The following is a 17,774-nucleotide window of genomic DNA, read 5'->3' on the forward strand; positions in this document are numbered from 1 at the left end:
TGAAACCTCATAGTTATGACTGCATTCTTCCAGCATTACTTGGAGAGTATGCTTATTTGACTAAGAAATATATTGAATCTTATCATAGAAAAAGTATGAAGGGAATTCTGATAATTCCCAGAAATCTGCTGCTAATGGTTATAAAGAGGGAATTAAGAAAAATGATCTGCATCTTAGTTTATAAGCATTCATAAATTACTATAAACATTTATAAATTAGTTTGCTGTTTTAATCAGAAAGTATACTAAGCAAATGTGTATGTTTCTCAATAGGGCCTGCTATAGATGACTTGCAGAATGTAAATGCCTGTGGTTCAATTACTATTCAGAAGAAAGCAGACTTGGAAGGATGCCAATGTCTCATAGTTCAACACAAACATCTGATAGACAATAGTACACTCTTTTCTTTGTCTATTAATATAAAGTGGTGACTTCAATGGCCTGCTAGTATTAACCATTAGGCAGGAGTATCTGCACTCTTGTGTACTTCTATAGAAAGACAGCATTGTGTTGGAAGGCGAGGAATAATTTTAGAGTAGTAACGATTGTGTTAACTTCAAATTGTGAAATGACAGGAAAAAGCATGTTGGACCCAATACAACCAGGGACTTCAGCTCATATGGGAACTGCTGATTTAACAACCAAAGTATTACAAAAGAAGAAGCCATTTCTAAAGTAATATGGGGCAAGGGAGAATTAAGAGGCTGGTTACCCAATCATACAATTCAGCAGAAAACAGCCTATCTAATCCAAATGATAATTTCTTTACTTTATCATCTGTGACCGAGCAATCAATTTGTACATTGACATACTGTGGCATTTATTGTAATTTCTTATCTGTTTCTCTTGCATGCTGACTTCCTTCCATTTCATTGCAAATCTTCATGAAATAAAACCATATGTTCTTCCATAGCAACATTCTAATACAAATACAGACTAATCTTTGTTCGCTGGAATACACAATTTCCCCCCTCCCCATCTTATTAACACAATCTGCATCTGCATGCAGTTCAACCAAATTCCATAGCAACCATATAAATAAAAATGAGTGGCTTTTTATTTTTTCTTTAAAAATGTTTTCCGGGAAATAGCTTGGAACATAAAAGGAAGAATGCAAAACAGCTTGAACTGAGTAGCATCACTGGTTATAAAAGGATTCTTTGCAACTTTCTGCTAAAATACTGTTATGTGGCTTTAATTTGCATTAATTCGAATTACACAGATTCCCATCACTGTGCATCTATTTCATGAATATTGCTCCAAAATAAAAATTACAAATGGCATCTATTAAGAGAAAAGCTACATGTTTGGCCTGAGAAAATGGTTATACCTAAACCACCAATTTTGTGTCCTACTATAACTAGTGAGATATATTAATTGTACATACAATATGTTTAAAAGAAACAAAAAAGATGGAGGTAAAACTACTAGAGGCAGAATTAGGTATCAAAACTTGAAGAGTTAGCTCAGAAAGTAATTTGAAAATTCAATACAATTAAATAAGCATTTCAGTACCTTTTTTAAAAAGTTCCTGACTTTATTTAAAAATAAATTGAACACCTATTTTAAAAAACGTATTTTGAAAATTTGATGTGGTGGATTGTATTTGTGTACTGTTTTGGTAGGATAAGGGAATTCTTACAGCATAGCGAGTTGCATAATAATAATAATAATAATAATAATAATAATAATAATAATAATAATAATAATAATAATAATAATAATAATAATAATAATAATAATAATAATAATAATAATTTAATTTCTATACCGCCCTTCTCCCGAAGGACTCAGGGTGGTGTACAGGGCAATACAATAAAATACAACATACAAAAATTGAAAAATATTAAATATTACAGCCCAATTCAATACAATTAATACAATAACATTAAAATACCCCATAACCCATCAGACCAGGCCGGCTTGTTCAAATAAATATGTTTTTAGGTCACGTCGGAAGGAGCGAAGGTCGGGAGCCATCCGGAGCTCCACCGGTAAATGGTTCCACAGGTCTGGCGCGCCCACAGAGAACGCCCTCCCCCTGGGGGCCGCCAATCGACACTCTTTGACCGACGGCACCCTAAGGAGGCCCTCTCTGTGGGAGCGCACTGGACGAAGGGAAGTTGATGCCGGCCGCAGGTGCTCCCGTAAGTAACCCGGACCCATGCCTGCTATTACTATCAATAATAATAGTAATACTATTGAAATGTTACAAGGGGTAAGCAGCAGTGCTGCTATTTAATCTCTCTCCAATCCCCGTATCATTTTGGCTTTCCCATACTAGGTAACCCAAAAGGGATGATGGGGAAGGTGCTCATATGGTCCACATCTGGGTGGTTCAGCAAATGTTACAGTAGATGATACTCCCATTTTTTTCAGTTATGTAATACTGTAATTATTTTTCAGTTCATTTCAAATGCTGCTTCTTTCAAGTGAGTTCAAAAGTGACTTCATCAACAGGAGGACCAGTTTATTCAGTCTCTCCCTCTGCAAAAGATCTGACAAACAAGGACCACAGTTCCATTAGCATTAGATGGTCAAGTTATACTTTTGATGAGTCAGAGGCAAGACCTGACCCTCCCACCCTCCAGCCTTAATGGGTCCCAATTATTAATTAAAAGTATTACGAAACTGACCAGTTATCTCCATGAAAGCTTCCAAGTAAAATACTGGGGAATCACTTAAAGCGAGTGCCGATAATACTTTCTTAAACAGATTGTGGGCTCAATCATATAAATGATTTTCACATTCCTATTCCTTGGGATCCTCTGAACAGGCAGTTAATCTAATAAACAAGCTGGAAAACCATTAAAAAGTTTGGCTGCTGCTTTTGTATTTCTTTGTGCCCTGGAACAATGAAGGGCTAGCTATATAACCCACTCTCCCCCTTTTTATAAAAACAAGACAATAAACTTATCATAATAAATAATATTTACTCACCCTTTCAGACAAGGACAATGAGCTAATGTTTATTTAATATCTTGAAGCTACAAATGTACCAACCCAAGAGCTAAAGTTGCTATTACCACAGCAGTTTTTCCAGTGCGTTGTCCAATTGGACTTTAAATGACTCAGTCAATAAGATGCTCATCATTTCCCCCTGGAGAGGCCACGGCACAGAGCAGTTAAGTAAGTTATTGAGATTTTAAGTTATTCATCAAAACTCTGTCAGCTGCTTTTTAATTATTTATTTGAAGTCCATCCATTTGGCAGATAGTTATGGCACGTGAGAATCTTTTACTTACTACAAAGGATTCTAATAATATTCTCCTTACTAATATGGTAACGTATGACAGATTGATTCACAATCTGCTGAATGAGACACCCAAAATGCTCATTAGCTCTATTTTTGGCTTGGACTGAAGTACTGAATGGGGTCGCCAGGACTCCAAATTGTGGATCCTCTGCTATTCGAGAGCCTCAGACAGGAGGAAGAGCGCCGCCGGGCGGGCGGGCAGGTGTCTTGCTCGGCTGTGGCTTGGGGGGGCGCTTTTTTCAGTGCCATTGTAACTTCGAACAGTGACTAAGTGAACTGTTGTAAGTCGAGGACTACCTGTACTTCATCACTTTTTTCCTTTTTTTGGTCATCAAGTTTTTTGACACCTTGCGAGACGACTGGTGGTACTCGGATGTTGCCTATCCTAAAAGTGGTACAATGGGTGAAAAGGTTGAAAAGCCCTGCCCTATAGCAGAGGTGACTGAAAGAAGAAATGATAGCAGTCTTCAAATATCTTAAGAATTTGCATACTGAAGAGGGAGTGTACTAATGTTCTATTCCCGAGAGCAAGACCAGAACTATAATTAGAAGGAAGTAGATTCAGTGGCGAGTTCTCCTTCCCCGGAGGTGGGGTCATCAAATATAGGTTGAGCATGCATCAGATATACTGTGATGGAACCTGCACAGAATAGGTTATGATTAGAACATAGAATAACAAGGGTGGAGGGCGCTTGGAGAACTTCTAGTTAAGACCTCTGTTCAATCTGGAGAGCTATGCCATTCTGGTCAAATGGCTACCTAGTCTCTTCTTGAAAACCTCCAATGATAGAGCACCTACAACTTTTAGAAGTTAAGCCATTCCCCTGATGAATTGTTCTCATTATTAGGAAATTTCTCCTTAGTTCTAGGTTAGATCTCTCTTTAATTATCTTCCACCCATTACAGGTCGCCCTTGACTTACAACAGTTCATTTAGTGACCATTCAATGTTACAACGGCACTGAAAAAGTGACTTATGATCAATTTTCAGTTACAACCTTTGCAGTGTCCCCAAGCTCATGTGATCAAAATTCAGATGGTACATATGACTACTGCAGCGCCCAAGGTCAGATGATCACCTTTTACGACATTCTGACAACCAAACAGGCAAGCCATTCACTTAACAATTGGTTTACTAACTTATTAACTGCAGCGCTTCCCTTAATAATTGTGGCAAGAACAATGGGGCAAAATTCACTTAAGAAATGTCTGACTTAACAACAGAACTTTTGGGCTCAATTCTGGTTGTAAGTTGAGGACTACCTCTACATCTTGTCCTGACCTCAGGTGTTTGGAGAATAAGTCGACACTCTCTTCTCTGTGATAGCCGCTCAAATGTTAGAATACTGTTATCATATCATCCCCAATCCTTCTTTTCGTTAGACTAGTCCAGGGGTGGGGAACCTTGGCTCTTTTATGACTTGTGGACTTCAACTCCCATGCTGGCTCAGGAATTCTGGGAGTTGAAGTCCACAAGTCATAAAAGAGCCAAGGTTCCTCACCCCTGGACTAGGCATACCAAGTTCCCTCATACGGTTTAACCTCCAGACTCTATCATTTTTGTTGCTCTTCTCTGCACTCTTTCTAGGATCTCAACATTTTTTATGTATTCTGGTTACCAATCAATAAGATATCTTGTAACTCCATGAATTTATGCGATAGCCAGTAACTAAAAAATTTAGTAACATTTAAGTACTGTAGCTATAGGTCATTACTCCAGAAGCGTGCCAGCATTGAGGTGAATGGTTTGAACTAGTTAATAGTTCAATATCATACCGTTGCAAATAATTAGAATGGTTTAGATTTTTCCAGCTTTTCTAGATTCCTTCCCTATGTTCCAAAACTGGTACATCGACAATGAATGACCCGAGAAGAATGACAAAGGCAACAAATGGATTACCTAGAAGAGCCTTGGTGGAGCAGTGGGCTGATGCCTCCTTAAGTAACACCAGCTGCCTGCAATTAGTGCAGGTTCGCATCCCACCAGGCTCAAGGTTGACTCAGCCTTCCATCCTTCCGAGGTAGGTAAAATAAGGACCCAGATTGTTGGGGGCAATAAGCTGACTTTGTAATAATGCCGCTTGGGGTGTGTGTGAAAGCCCTAACAAGCAGGCATATACATAGAATGAAGGCTACTGCTAAGCTTGTAAGCCGCCCTGAGTCTTCGGAGAAGGGCGGGATATAAATGTAATAAAAATAAATAAATAAAAAAATAAAAATAGATTCTGACTCATGCTCCTCAACATTCTCCCATCCGCAAAATCCCGTGGTAAATATGTTTGCCACAACAAATGGCAACAACTTGACCTTGAAAAAAAATGAAGTGTCACATTTCTTCATTTTATTTATTTATTTATTTATTTGTTTTTATAAACCGCCCTTCTCCCGAGGGACTCGGGGCGATGTACAGAGTAAGGTAGGTAAACATAATGAAACAATACTGAAAAAACAATAGTCAAAACTGGGACCCCAATTAGAGCTATCAGGCCATGCCGGACTGCTGGAAAAGGTAAGTTGACTCTGTTGACTGCTGGAAAAGGTAAGTTGACTCTTTGTTGACTCTGCCAATACAGTTATCCTGTATCTTCTTTAAAATAGCTAGAACTTTCTTGGAATAAAACTGGGCTTTAGATACGCCTGTGGTTTACTAACTAAAATATGTTAAAGGTCACTGGTACTGTCCTTACTGTTAGTAGGGAATGCTGCATGTGTAACCCTCTGTCTTCTCTATCTTTTAAAAAAGCATTACGAGAAAACTTCAGTTGATTAAAGTTATGATGGCACGAAAAGTCAATATTTTTAACCCCTTAAGCCAGAGGTCCCCAACCTTTCTCGTTTGGTGGACCAAAGGGAAAGGGAGAGGGAAGCATTTTACGCGCATCCGCGCACTAACGGGGCTGTGAGCACCCACGATGCAAATGGGGCGGTGCTAGCGCCCGCGTGACACTCGCTAGCACTGCACCATTTTTGCTGAGCGGGAGCTAGCACTGCTCTGTTTTTGCTGTGTGGTGCTGTTTTTGCTAGCGATAGTGCTAGCGTGAGTGGGGGTGAGTGCACACACACATGTGCGCACACTGGCCAGCCTGTTCCATGGCCAGCAGGCCACAGCCCGGTAGTGGGCTGCAGGCCACAGGTTGGGAACCCCTGCCTTGAGACATGTGGAAGATTACAACCTGGAGAAACATGAGTTAATTCATAAAATAAAATTAAAAAACTGATACACTGTGTGTATGTGGAACAAAAAGAAAGGGGAAGGATACAATAGATCTGAATTGAAGATAGTTAATTTTGTAGAGTGATGCTGAATACAGACAGAAAAGTAGAGATGTAGGAAGAATTATGAAAAGATATATCAGAGTATCAACTGAACGATTGTGAGTTGATGCATGTTTTGCTCCCATAAATGGTTTAAATTGAAGATTTAGAGGAAAAAATTGTGAAAAAAATGTGCAGTACTGAGTTAATGCAATCAATAGGAAAAATATTGTATTAGGTGATGTGAATGAATGGATGACAAATGAAAGTACAGAAGAAGTGATTGAGCCATTTAGAAATATCTTGATGAACATCTACTTTAAAAAAGGTTTGCTTTGAATGCCTGGTTTAATCATAAAGAAAAGGAGTAAATACAATCTAAAAGCATGACTGAATGTTTGAATGTGATGAAAACCATAAATGATAGAACTATATGGAATCGTTAGCAAGCACTTGAAAATTGAGCAAGGAATAACATAAAGAAATGTGATGTCTACATGATTCTTTAACATATTTATGATACATCTATAAGGTGGTCTTGAAGCTTTGTTGGTTAGGGACACAAACGTACAACAAATATTCATACTAACTGAGGTCAAGAAGTGAAAATAAAACAAGCTTGCAAATCCTATAAAACCCTATTACACAGTTGATCTTTTAATCTTTATTGAGTTTATTTGTTCAGTCTGTACTGCTTTTCAGCGATTATAGATTTTGAATTTTTTAATACAAAAAATAACATTCAAAACAAATATACTTGCTGAATATGTCCTAAAAATGGTAAGTGTAATATAAAATACTCCAATCTGTATTCCACTGATGCCTTTAGGAGCTATCATGGATTTCCCCATCTTCCTCAGAGGAACCTTCCTTAATCACGTCTTCGTTAGGTGTACTGATTTCTGAAGGGGAAAAAGAAATATATTTATACAGTTTTTGCTATTAACTCATTCTAGTTGCATCTGCTACTAATGTGCCTAACTATAACCACACATAAATAGCTTGCCATGAATGTACAAATTCTGGATTTGCTATAAAATTATAGTTCTCAAAATAATACAGGTAGCCCTCATTTAGCAAGGGCCTTGTACAACAACACTTCTAAGTTACGATGGTGATGAAAAAGTAACTTTGGGAACCCATCCTTACATAGAAGCCCTTCCCAGGTCTGTAAAACAAAGGTAAGCTGACGTAAGATCATAAGCACAGTGGCTGTTTCACTTGGCGACCACTTCACTTAACAACTGAGTTGCTTGTCCCAAATTGTGTTTGCTAAATTAGGACTACCTGTAAAACACTGCTAACAGTTAAAAAAAAGGTTCTGTTGTCCTCTGATCAATTAAGATAGACCCTCCCCAATCCTTGCCACACTTCTTGTGTACTCCCTTGTTCCCTCCACTATCTGGCAGCAGCCACTTATTTGTCTACTGGCTTTAGACTTGCAATTTCCTGTGGTCTTCCCCACTGATTTTGCTTTTGCAGGGAGAAAGTCAATGGGGAAACTGCAGGGAAGGTTGCAAGTTGCTTGGGTAAGTATATCCCTCTCCTGCACACCATTCCCCAGTCCCCCTACATTTATGCTGGCCTCACACATCTTCATGGACCCTCCTGACCCATGCAACATCCTCGTGCACCTCTCCAACCTGTGCTGTACCCTTGTTACACTTCTCAGGCTTTTGAGAAGTTTGCAGGAGACATTAGCAATCACAACTAAGTTTAAACTTCTGGTTTCCCCAAGGAATTGTGGAATATTTTCGGGTAATTTAGAAAGGACAATCACATTTCCTGCTTTGCCTTGTGGGAAGCCACCACAACTTTTAAAAAAAATTATTCCAGGGGACTAATGTGTCCCAGATTTTAGACACATTCTAAAAGCTAGCCACTTAAGGTACCTTGGTACAAAAAATGTTGCCCTACGATGCACTGTTTTGCTCAATTTAAAATTACAGACACAAGAGTTTTAGTAGTATATAGATAGTATATGTCAAATCATCTCCCCCCCCAACCCCCAATCAATTCTGCAGAACAATCAAATGCCCCTGATTATCCAAAACAGTTCCTTAAGAGTTGATTTCTAGAGACTCACTCATCCTCTACTACTCTATGGCTCAGAATGCTTCTGGCAATGGAAGTACCAGAAAGTCATAATACCAAAGTAGTGGTAGATGTTCTGTGGGCTTGGTCTGGCTTCATGAAAAGAATTCCCATTTCTGATAAAGATCAGCATTCCTTTTCCTATATTTAAGTTCTAAAAATATTAATAATTACTGTTTCATCCAAGATGATTCCTCCCTTCTCGTACTGTTATATATGCTGGAAAGCTATGGGCAGAAGTTCTGTGAATACAGTTATGACATTTCGGACAAAAACTAAATACGATTACTATGCCAGAGAAAACCTGGTATTTCCTTTTTCCTACAATTTATTCTGATAATTTGATATTTGGTGTCTGAACTCAGGCTTTAATGTCAAAAACCTCTGTGATGTGAATCCTAATGACTGGAATTTCAGAATCATGTTGAACTTCAAAGTTCGCCTCAGATGGAAGGGTGATTTGGATCATTATTCAGAAAATGACCTTTCATTTTATTTGAGATTGCTACTTGTCTATTTAGTCTCCTAGAATTCTGTCTGTTCAAAGAAATAGGAGATTTGAAGGTTTGCTGAAGGAGATTATTTGTTGATCTGATATTACCTCAGGAGCATCTTTCTTTTTCTACTGTATATTCTACTGGCAGAAGAATGCCTGGAAACCAAGAATATGATATCACCTGGCAGTGATTTTATTAACTACCTTGCCTAATTTCAAAATTGTTTAGCTATAGAAGCCTTGAAAGCTTGGAATACAAAAAAAATATATCTTAATGGAGACAACCTGATCTAAGTGACTTTAAAATGTTTATCTAGTCCAAGAAAGATAAGCATTTTGGCTTTCATGGCCCAATCAGAATCAATTCTGCCTTCTATTTACATTTTTTCCTGATTCTTCTTGCAGTGAGGAATGTATAAATCATGTACTTCTGTTTCAGGAGATTTAGAAGTTCTGATTTTCCTTCTCTCAACACAGTAGTGAACCTTGCCACTGTATTGTTCTACTGATGTAGAAGCATAATCTTTGCGCTCTAAAATTAAAGGACCTAGGGCAGAGGTAGGCAACCTTGGCTCTTTTATGACTTGTGGACTTCAACTCCCAGAATTCCTGAGTCAGCATGGCTGGCTCAGGAATTCTGGGATTTGAAGTCCACGAGTCATAAAAGAGCCAAGGTTGCTTACCCCTGACCTAGGGCATAGTTATATATAGGTAGTCCTTGATTTACGACCACAACTGGGCCTAAGCTTTCCATTGCTAATCAAGACTGTTTGTTAAGTGAATTTTGTCCCATTTTACGCTTTTCTTGCTACAGTTATTAAGTGAATCACTGCAATTGTTAAATTAGTAACACTGTTGTTAAAGGAAGCTGACCCCGGGACACTGCAACCATCATAAATGTATGCCAGTTGCCAAGATCTGAACTTTAATCACAAGATCATGGGGATGCTACAACGGTCAAATGAGAAAAACAGTCGTTACTTTTTTCCGTGCTGTTATAACTTTGAATGGTGACTAAAGGAATGGTTGTAATTCAAGGGCTACCTGTAATTAAAATAGAGAACCTGAAAAAGACCCAAATAAATTTGATGTGACTATAAAGGTAAGTCTTTATGATATTGTGTCAATTATCTGCAGCAGAAATTATTTTTTTTCTCATTCTGCGTTTCCAAGTTAATCAAGGCACAGAAAATGCACACTATCGGAATGACACATTATTCACAGATATTGTAAAATTAAAAACTTTCCAATTTCTTTTCTAAAATGGGAAGCAATTGATGGAATAGCTTCACAATTGCTTCCAAAATCTGATGGGAGTTTCAGCTTCCATGCTAATCTTAAATAAGACTTGAAAGAGGAAAAAACAGAAGAAAGGGAACAGAGTTATTTCTCTTTCTAAGAAAGCTTGCAGTACATTTTCTCATGTTTCATTCCCATCGAGAAGGCTTTCTAGAAGGAAAATGAAGCATTTCAAAAATTTAGCTTAAATTATGCACTTCACTGCATAATCAGATACTCTATTCCTTTCGGCCACTACAGAGGCCACATATTTACTTCAAGGGAAAAGATATCTACACTGAAAAAAATTGGCCAAGACAGTTGCGTAGTAGAAAATTTCTGAGCATGCTTTTTTTTCTAACCCAAAGAGTGATGGAAAGCAATTATGTAAAGGGGCTCAGGACTCTGCTTGTCAGCAGGAAAGCCTTTTGAAAACCAAACAGAAACTTGGTCTGGGGGAAGAATCCTCCAAAAGAAAGACTGAGTTGAAAATGGGCCAAGCACTGAGGGAAAAAAAATTCAAATAATCCCCTAATGCAGTCAAAGTGGGTCAGCATCTTGGAATGTTGCCAACTCCTTCATTTGAAGCCCCCTCCTTTCCCCCTCTAGTCATGTCACTCAAAGAAGAGCTATTATAAAGAAGTTCGTGTGTGTGTGTGTGTGTGTGTGTGTGTGTGTGTGTGTGTGTGTGTATCCAGATGTCAAACCCGGCAGTGCTTTCCCTTTTTCGTTGTCTAAAGAATACTTTAGTAGGTCTACTGGCAAAGGAAGACTTTCAAAACAAAAATCTGGACAAAAGCTTTTAAGCTATAAAGAGATTCCTTTGTTTCTTGCACAGGGAAAAATTTCCTGCCTTCCGTGGGATTGTTCCCCAACAAGTTTTGCCGTCATCATCGTCATCACACCATCACTATGATGACTTGTCTTGAAGTCAAATGAGAACTGAGGACCGATCCCTGTCTTCTAAATGGAAGGTCTGAAGAATATCTTTAGGGCATGGGAAAAAAGAACTTTTCCATTCTTACTGTCCTCTTTATTTTGCTGGTAAAACTATTTCTATAATCAAAGTAAAGAAATATGAAAATGGAAGAAATGCCTTTTAAGCTTCTCCTAAAGAAACTATTAACATGTGACGTAGGATCAATCATGCCCTCAGTTGGGAAGTCAGGAAGGGAAAAATAATGTCTCTGTTCCAACAAGTTCATTGAGATACGGGTTATCTGCCATGGGCCATCTCCATATCTGAGAAGAGTGCACTCAGTCAGAAATCCAGGACGTTGCAGAGACACACTGCCTTGTGTTTTGGAATGACAATTTATGTATTACTTATTTATCTGATAGAAATGTAAAATGCCCCCCCAGCAATAAGTGTGAATGTGACTGCTAAAGATTTGCAATTATCTTGAAAAAGTTTATCTACTTTTGCTCAACATAAAAGGGTTTCTCTCAGTTCTGACAGATGTACGTACATACCAATATGCACAAATATATAATGAGAGAATCAATTCCGCAGATTTATGACTGAAGGAAAACTCCAGCTGTGGTTTCAGCTGAAATAAAAATGTTTAGCCTGCCAAGTTGGGGACTTTGCACAGGATTACTTTCTTTCTTTTGCTATTTTTCCTTAAGAGGTCATCTAAAATTCAGGCTTGTCTTCCTTTCAGGGCAATATCTTTGCGGCAAAAAGTGACAGAATTTTTTTTTTAAAAATATGACATAATTATGTTTTACTGCTAGTAGTAAGAAAGCAGCATAAACAATTTTTCAGTTATAACATCTAATAAAATAATTTTGTCAGATGGTATTGCATTAAGGATTCTCTTAGATTTCTAATCCACGCAGAAAACTGTTGAGTCCTGATATTTCTGCACATTTCAATATTTCAACATAATGCTGTGGAATGGGAGCCAAAGATATTGTAATAAGGACTGCTTAATGCCTGGCTGTTGATGTCATAGTGTGATCACTCATTTCCTGATGTGCTCATCACCCGGCTCCTTCTGTGTTCCAGCTTACCCCAATTCTCCTTTCATAGCTTTATTAACTCTTTCTAGAGTGAGGTCAAGTAATTTTACATATAGACAGGAATCCACACTCCCTAGAAAGGAACACTTATTTTACTAACAGAGCTAATGGAAAACTTACAAGAAACAGAATCAAAACTAGAAGGTCACCAACATCTATATAATTCTACCAAGAAACATCTTAATAACTATATGCCAGAAATGTACAGAGAACCACTGTTTTGAGTTCTCAGGGTTGATGAGACAAGACAAGCATATAAGGGCTTTTTTTCTGAACTGAGTCAGTTCTTTTTTTTTTAAAAATTTTTTTTTATGGTGTATCAAGAATAGAAAAAATGGTTTTTCTGTAAAAATTATCATTTCAGCTAGATAGCAATACAAGTGGGGTTCAGCATGCAAACAAAATTTAACTCTCCCTTATCTTCTGGCTTCTACTGTCAAAGAATTTATGAGAATTCAGAGATTGACCATATGCTGGCAAAAGTACCATTACTATTGAAATGAGTGAGCTTCCTTTAAAATGTATTTGCTGCTAAATTCCCCATAGTTAAAGTTCTATTTAAAGCTGACTAGAAATCTATCACAGCTAGCGTAACTTTTATCTTTTTAGTGCCTTTGCATCATCTCCTCTCTCTGAATATCTGTGCTGGTTAGACAGATCCTACACTGTACCATTCTCTTCCTTTGCATAGTACTAATTCACCTTTATTCCATAAAGACAGAAGTGTATTTCAGGCAATCAATCCTATCCTATCCTAAGATGAGACAGGATTATTCAATTCTATTAAATTCAAATTCAATTTGCATCCTTTTTGGTGCTCTTCAGTCACCTTGGAGCATATAACTATTCAACAGCCCAAGACTGCATAACAACAACAGCAACAACAACCATCATCATCATCATCAAGTTGGAAGGACCTTGGAGGTCTTCTAGTCCAACCGCCTGCTCAGGCAGGAAACCCAATACCATTTCAGACAAATGGTTGTCCAGTCTCTTTTTAAAAACTTCCAATGTTGGAGCATTTACAACTTTTGGAGGCCGGTTGTTCCACTGATTAATTGTTCTAAATATCAAGATATCTTAGTTATAGGTTGCTTCTCTCTTTCATTAGTTTCCATCCTTTGCTTCTTGTCCTAGCTTCAGGTGCTTTGGAGAATAGCTTGACTCCCTCTCCTCTATGGCAGCCCCTGAGATATTGAAACACTGCTATCATGTCACCCTAGTCCTTCTCTTCATTCAACTAGACATACCCAATTCCAGCAACAGTTCCTTATATGTTTTAGCCTCCAGTCCCCTAATCATCTTTGTTGCTCTTCTCTGCACTCTTTCTAGTTTCAACATCTTTTTTACATCGTGGTAACCAAAACTGGATGCAGCATTCCAAGTGTGGCCTTACCAAGGCATTATAAAGTGGTATCAACACTTCATGTGATCTTGATTCTATCCCTCTGTTAATGCAGCCTAGCACTGTGTTGGCTTTTTTGGCAGCTGCAATACACTGCTGGCTCATATTTAAGTGATTGTCCACTAAGACTCCAAGACCCTTCTCACAATTATTACTATTGAGCGAGGTAGCACCTATACTGTATCTGTGCATTTGGTTTTTCTTGCCTAAATGTAGAACCTTACTTTTTTCACCACTGAATTACATTTTGTTAGATAGCGCCCAATGCTCAAGTCTGTCCAGATCCTTCTGTATCTTAAGCCTATCTTATGGAGTATTGGCTATTCCTGCCAGCTTGGTGTCGTCTGCAAAGTTGATGAGTTCCCAATCTATCCCATCCAAATCACTGATGAAGATGACGAAGAGCACTGGGCCCAGAACAGAGCTCAAAAAATTTCTCTGTGTCCTAGCTGTATGATTCCTCAACTGTGCTCTATGGTGACTTGGGGCACTGAAGAAAATTCACAGGGGTGCCACAGGATATTTTACAACTTAAAAATTATTTGCAATATGTAACTAATGCTTTTACATTGGAAACCTCCCAGAGAGTGCTATGGGGCAATGTACAAGCCTAAAATAAGCTGTTGCTATTAATAAATGGAATAGTTGATAAGTTTGCTGTGGCATTGTGGGATGTCATGCGTACAGTTTGAAAACTACTAAGGATGTTCTGAGCCAAGAAAGTTTGGGAACCTTCTGTGTTACCCATTTTTTTTCTCTCCCGAGTCCAATTTCAACATTAGTAGCTTCCTGCTCTCTTCTTGCTCATGTCAACTTTCCTTCCTTGTGAAAGATTCTGTGTATAAAAAACATTATTTTTTATCCCCCAGCTCTTTCTCAGCCTCAGATTGTATGACAAATGCAGTTTATATGTCTGAGAGAACATGTGACAGGATGTCAGAGAGTATATATACTTTATCCATTCCATCACACTAATTCTATACTACTTGTTTTCAACCTTTATTAAAAAAACTAATAGGCAAGGCCTTTTAGTTATTGCTGAACAGCTATGAACATCCCTGAGAATTAAAGTTTAATAGCATCCGGGTTCTCAACTGGATTTTAATGGTTTCATCCCACAAGAAGCAGAATTTATAGCCAGATATAATTTGAAAATTTGAAGCCCTGTGTAAGCATTCAAAGTATATAGACTTCCAATTAATGAGGACATTTGTTCTGGAAAACTGCAGATGTTAACACATGCTACGCTACAACATTGTCTGGAAGAATGTTTGTAAGGCATCTGTCCTATAAAATTCAAAATAATAGAAAATACTTGTAGCTTGGGTTTTAGATTTTGCCTGTGGTTTGTTCTCCAAGGTTGTTTCAATGTAATTTTTGATTGTTTCGTTCAGAAATTGGTTAATCAACAAGAGCACCAGTCAGCTGCTCAGAATTCAAATATAGCACCAGACAAACAACCAATTGCATGACCAACTGACCATATTGGCACACAAGACATTTATAAGCTAAGGAGACTAGGATAAGAAAATCCTGCTGCTGATGTTACCTAGCTTGGTAACGAAACATTCAGAAATTATATTGAAACAAGAACAAACCACAGCTCAAACCTATAAAATTCAATTACTTAGAAATCAGAACTGTGACATCTTGATATATTTGCCACAAAACAAATGAGCAAATGGGGGAAAATGTTCTGGTGATGTTATTGCAACAATTAAGTTACATGAAATTTAACTAGAAAGAATAAACATATATGCCAATCATACATTTGCTGCTATTATTATTCTTATCATCATCATCATCACCACCACCACCACCACCACCAAAACAACTCTTCATAGATTACTACCTAAATGCATGATTATTCTCTGCATCAAATATTATTTAGAATATACAACAAATACCTTTGTTTATATTCTGGCCAAGAATCACCATATCTGTTGTGAATTTCCGCAATACCACATGAAGAGTTGGATATTCAATGACAACCTTCCCTTTCAAATTGTCTAGAAGGCTTTTATTGGCATCCAATTCTTGATACCTTTTGGAAAGGATAATAAGCATAGTAAGTATTATATAGAGATTTGATTATTCCAACATAAAAATATATGTCTTGAAAACAAGCGTACTGTATCAATGTCTTTGAAAATGCAAAAACAATATGACAATTTTTTCAGGAACAAATATTCACTTCTCTTATCAGATGTCAGCCTTTAAAAAAGTTTGCCAATCAAACTTCAGCTTTCTAGGACATGTGAAAATATGTTTAGTATTCTGGTGAGTCACTCTCCAAGACATATTTTTATGCAGTGCTAATTCACCCTGTATTCCATAAAGAAAGACATGTATTTCAGGCAACCAATGGAAAATCCCTAAAATTTATTCTGAGGTAGTGAAAAAACCTCTTACAGCTCAACATTCTGTTGCAATGTGCAATTCCATATTGCTGGCCTTTAAAAAGAGTCCATTTTTAGGATGTTCCAACGTAAGTTTTTTTTTCCTTTTCCAACTACAGGAATACCTAATTTGGGCTTTGCTGATGTTGAAATAGCTATGTAGCATTTTCTGAGAGAAAGGAGGAGGGGGAGAGTTTAATGTTTCTTTAGTAAAGAGAATGCTTTGGAGTAAATATGTATCACATTTCAGATTTTAAAGCCATAAAGCCTTAGTCGATGGATTTAAATTTTGAAAAATATCTAAATATCCTTTTTAGGATTTTCTCCAATGGCAAGAATACTTTTAGCATTTTTATTATAATTCTTGCTAAATTTCAACTAACTCAGGTGGATGTATCTTGAAACAGTAGGGCATTTTGTTTTGATAAAGATGTAGACACATTCCTTATTTAGTTTTTGTTTGAAATAAAATAAAATGGAAATAGTAATTTAAGTAATCAAATCCAATCCCACTGCTCAGTTCAGGAATAAAATCAATCTGTATTCATAGAAAAGCATACACCCACATTAAGCATGACTGTATATAGCTAATGTAAGGAATAATTTAGCCATTTCATTTTGTTTTACATGTTGTATAGGCTGCCTAACTCAGAAGATCCTGGTTAAGTTACAATATGATAAAATTATGAGCAACAGTAGAAATTAATCAAAATGATAAAAACAGTAATGTTATAAGGGAGAAATATATAAAATGCTCGAGATTTTTCCTCCTACATACATATTTCTACGTGGAACACAAATTAAAGTCCTCTACTATAATTTGATGCAGGATCTGTTAGTGCTAGAATGCACCAAACGGATACATTGAGATGCCCATTTGTTTATTTAATCCTTTATCTAATGTGAATTGTAATGACAGTCAAAGATAGACATGTAGTATGAATTGAACACACACAGGTGGAACTTAAATAAAACTGATACATTTTTCACTATGAACAATGCTAAGGTAGGTAGGATTACAAGTGCATCTCCTACAACTCCATGCAAATAAAAAACTGACACAATACTTTTACTTTACTCTTTTGCTGTGCTGGGTTTCATTCTGCAAGAAATTGTATCACAAGATAATCCAACATTTGCAATTTAAAGACATTCTTTGACCAAGTGACAAAATTAGTGGACCAGAGGAATGCTGTGGATATAATTTATTTGGACTTCAGTAAGGCATTTGATAAAGTATATCACAACCTACTACTTGATAAGATAGAAAAATGTGGGTTAGACAGCATCGCCACTAGATGCATTCTTAGCTGGTTGACCGGCAGTACTCAGCATGTGGTCCTCAATGGAACTGCATCAACATGGAGGGAAGTGTGTAGTGGGATGCCCCAGGGCTCTGTTCTAGGCCCACTGCTCTTCAACATCTTCATGAACGATTTGGACAAGGGGATAGATGGGGAACTCATCAAATTTGCAGATGACACCAAGCTGGCAGGAATAGCCAACACTCCAGAAGACAGGCTTAACATACAGGAGGATCTGGACAGACTTGAACATTGGGCGCTATC

The 17,774-nt window shown here is 37.5% G+C and overlaps 1 protein-coding gene across 1 annotated transcript in view; it reads right to left on the minus strand.

Annotated features, from left to right (window-relative positions):
• Positions 1-6,492: 6,492 nt before the first annotated feature.
• The window catches only part of ZNHIT6 (zinc finger HIT-type containing 6), a 53,085-nt gene continuing 41,803 nt past the window's right edge, over positions 6,493-17,774 (minus strand). Inside the window, exons 9-10 of the mRNA XM_081325855.1 lie at positions 15,715-15,851; positions 6,493-7,411 (exon numbers count right to left, since the gene is read on the minus strand). Of these exons, the coding sequence (XP_081181981.1) occupies positions 7,335-7,411; positions 15,715-15,851 (214 nt within the window). The 3' untranslated portion in view covers positions 6,493-7,334. The remainder of the gene's footprint in view (positions 7,412-15,714; positions 15,852-17,774) is intronic.

The sequence above is a fragment of the Vipera berus genome (assembly GCF_964194415.1).
Source record: "Vipera berus genome assembly, chromosome: 3".
NCBI classification, from domain to species: domain Eukaryota; kingdom Metazoa; phylum Chordata; class Lepidosauria; order Squamata; family Viperidae; genus Vipera; species Vipera berus.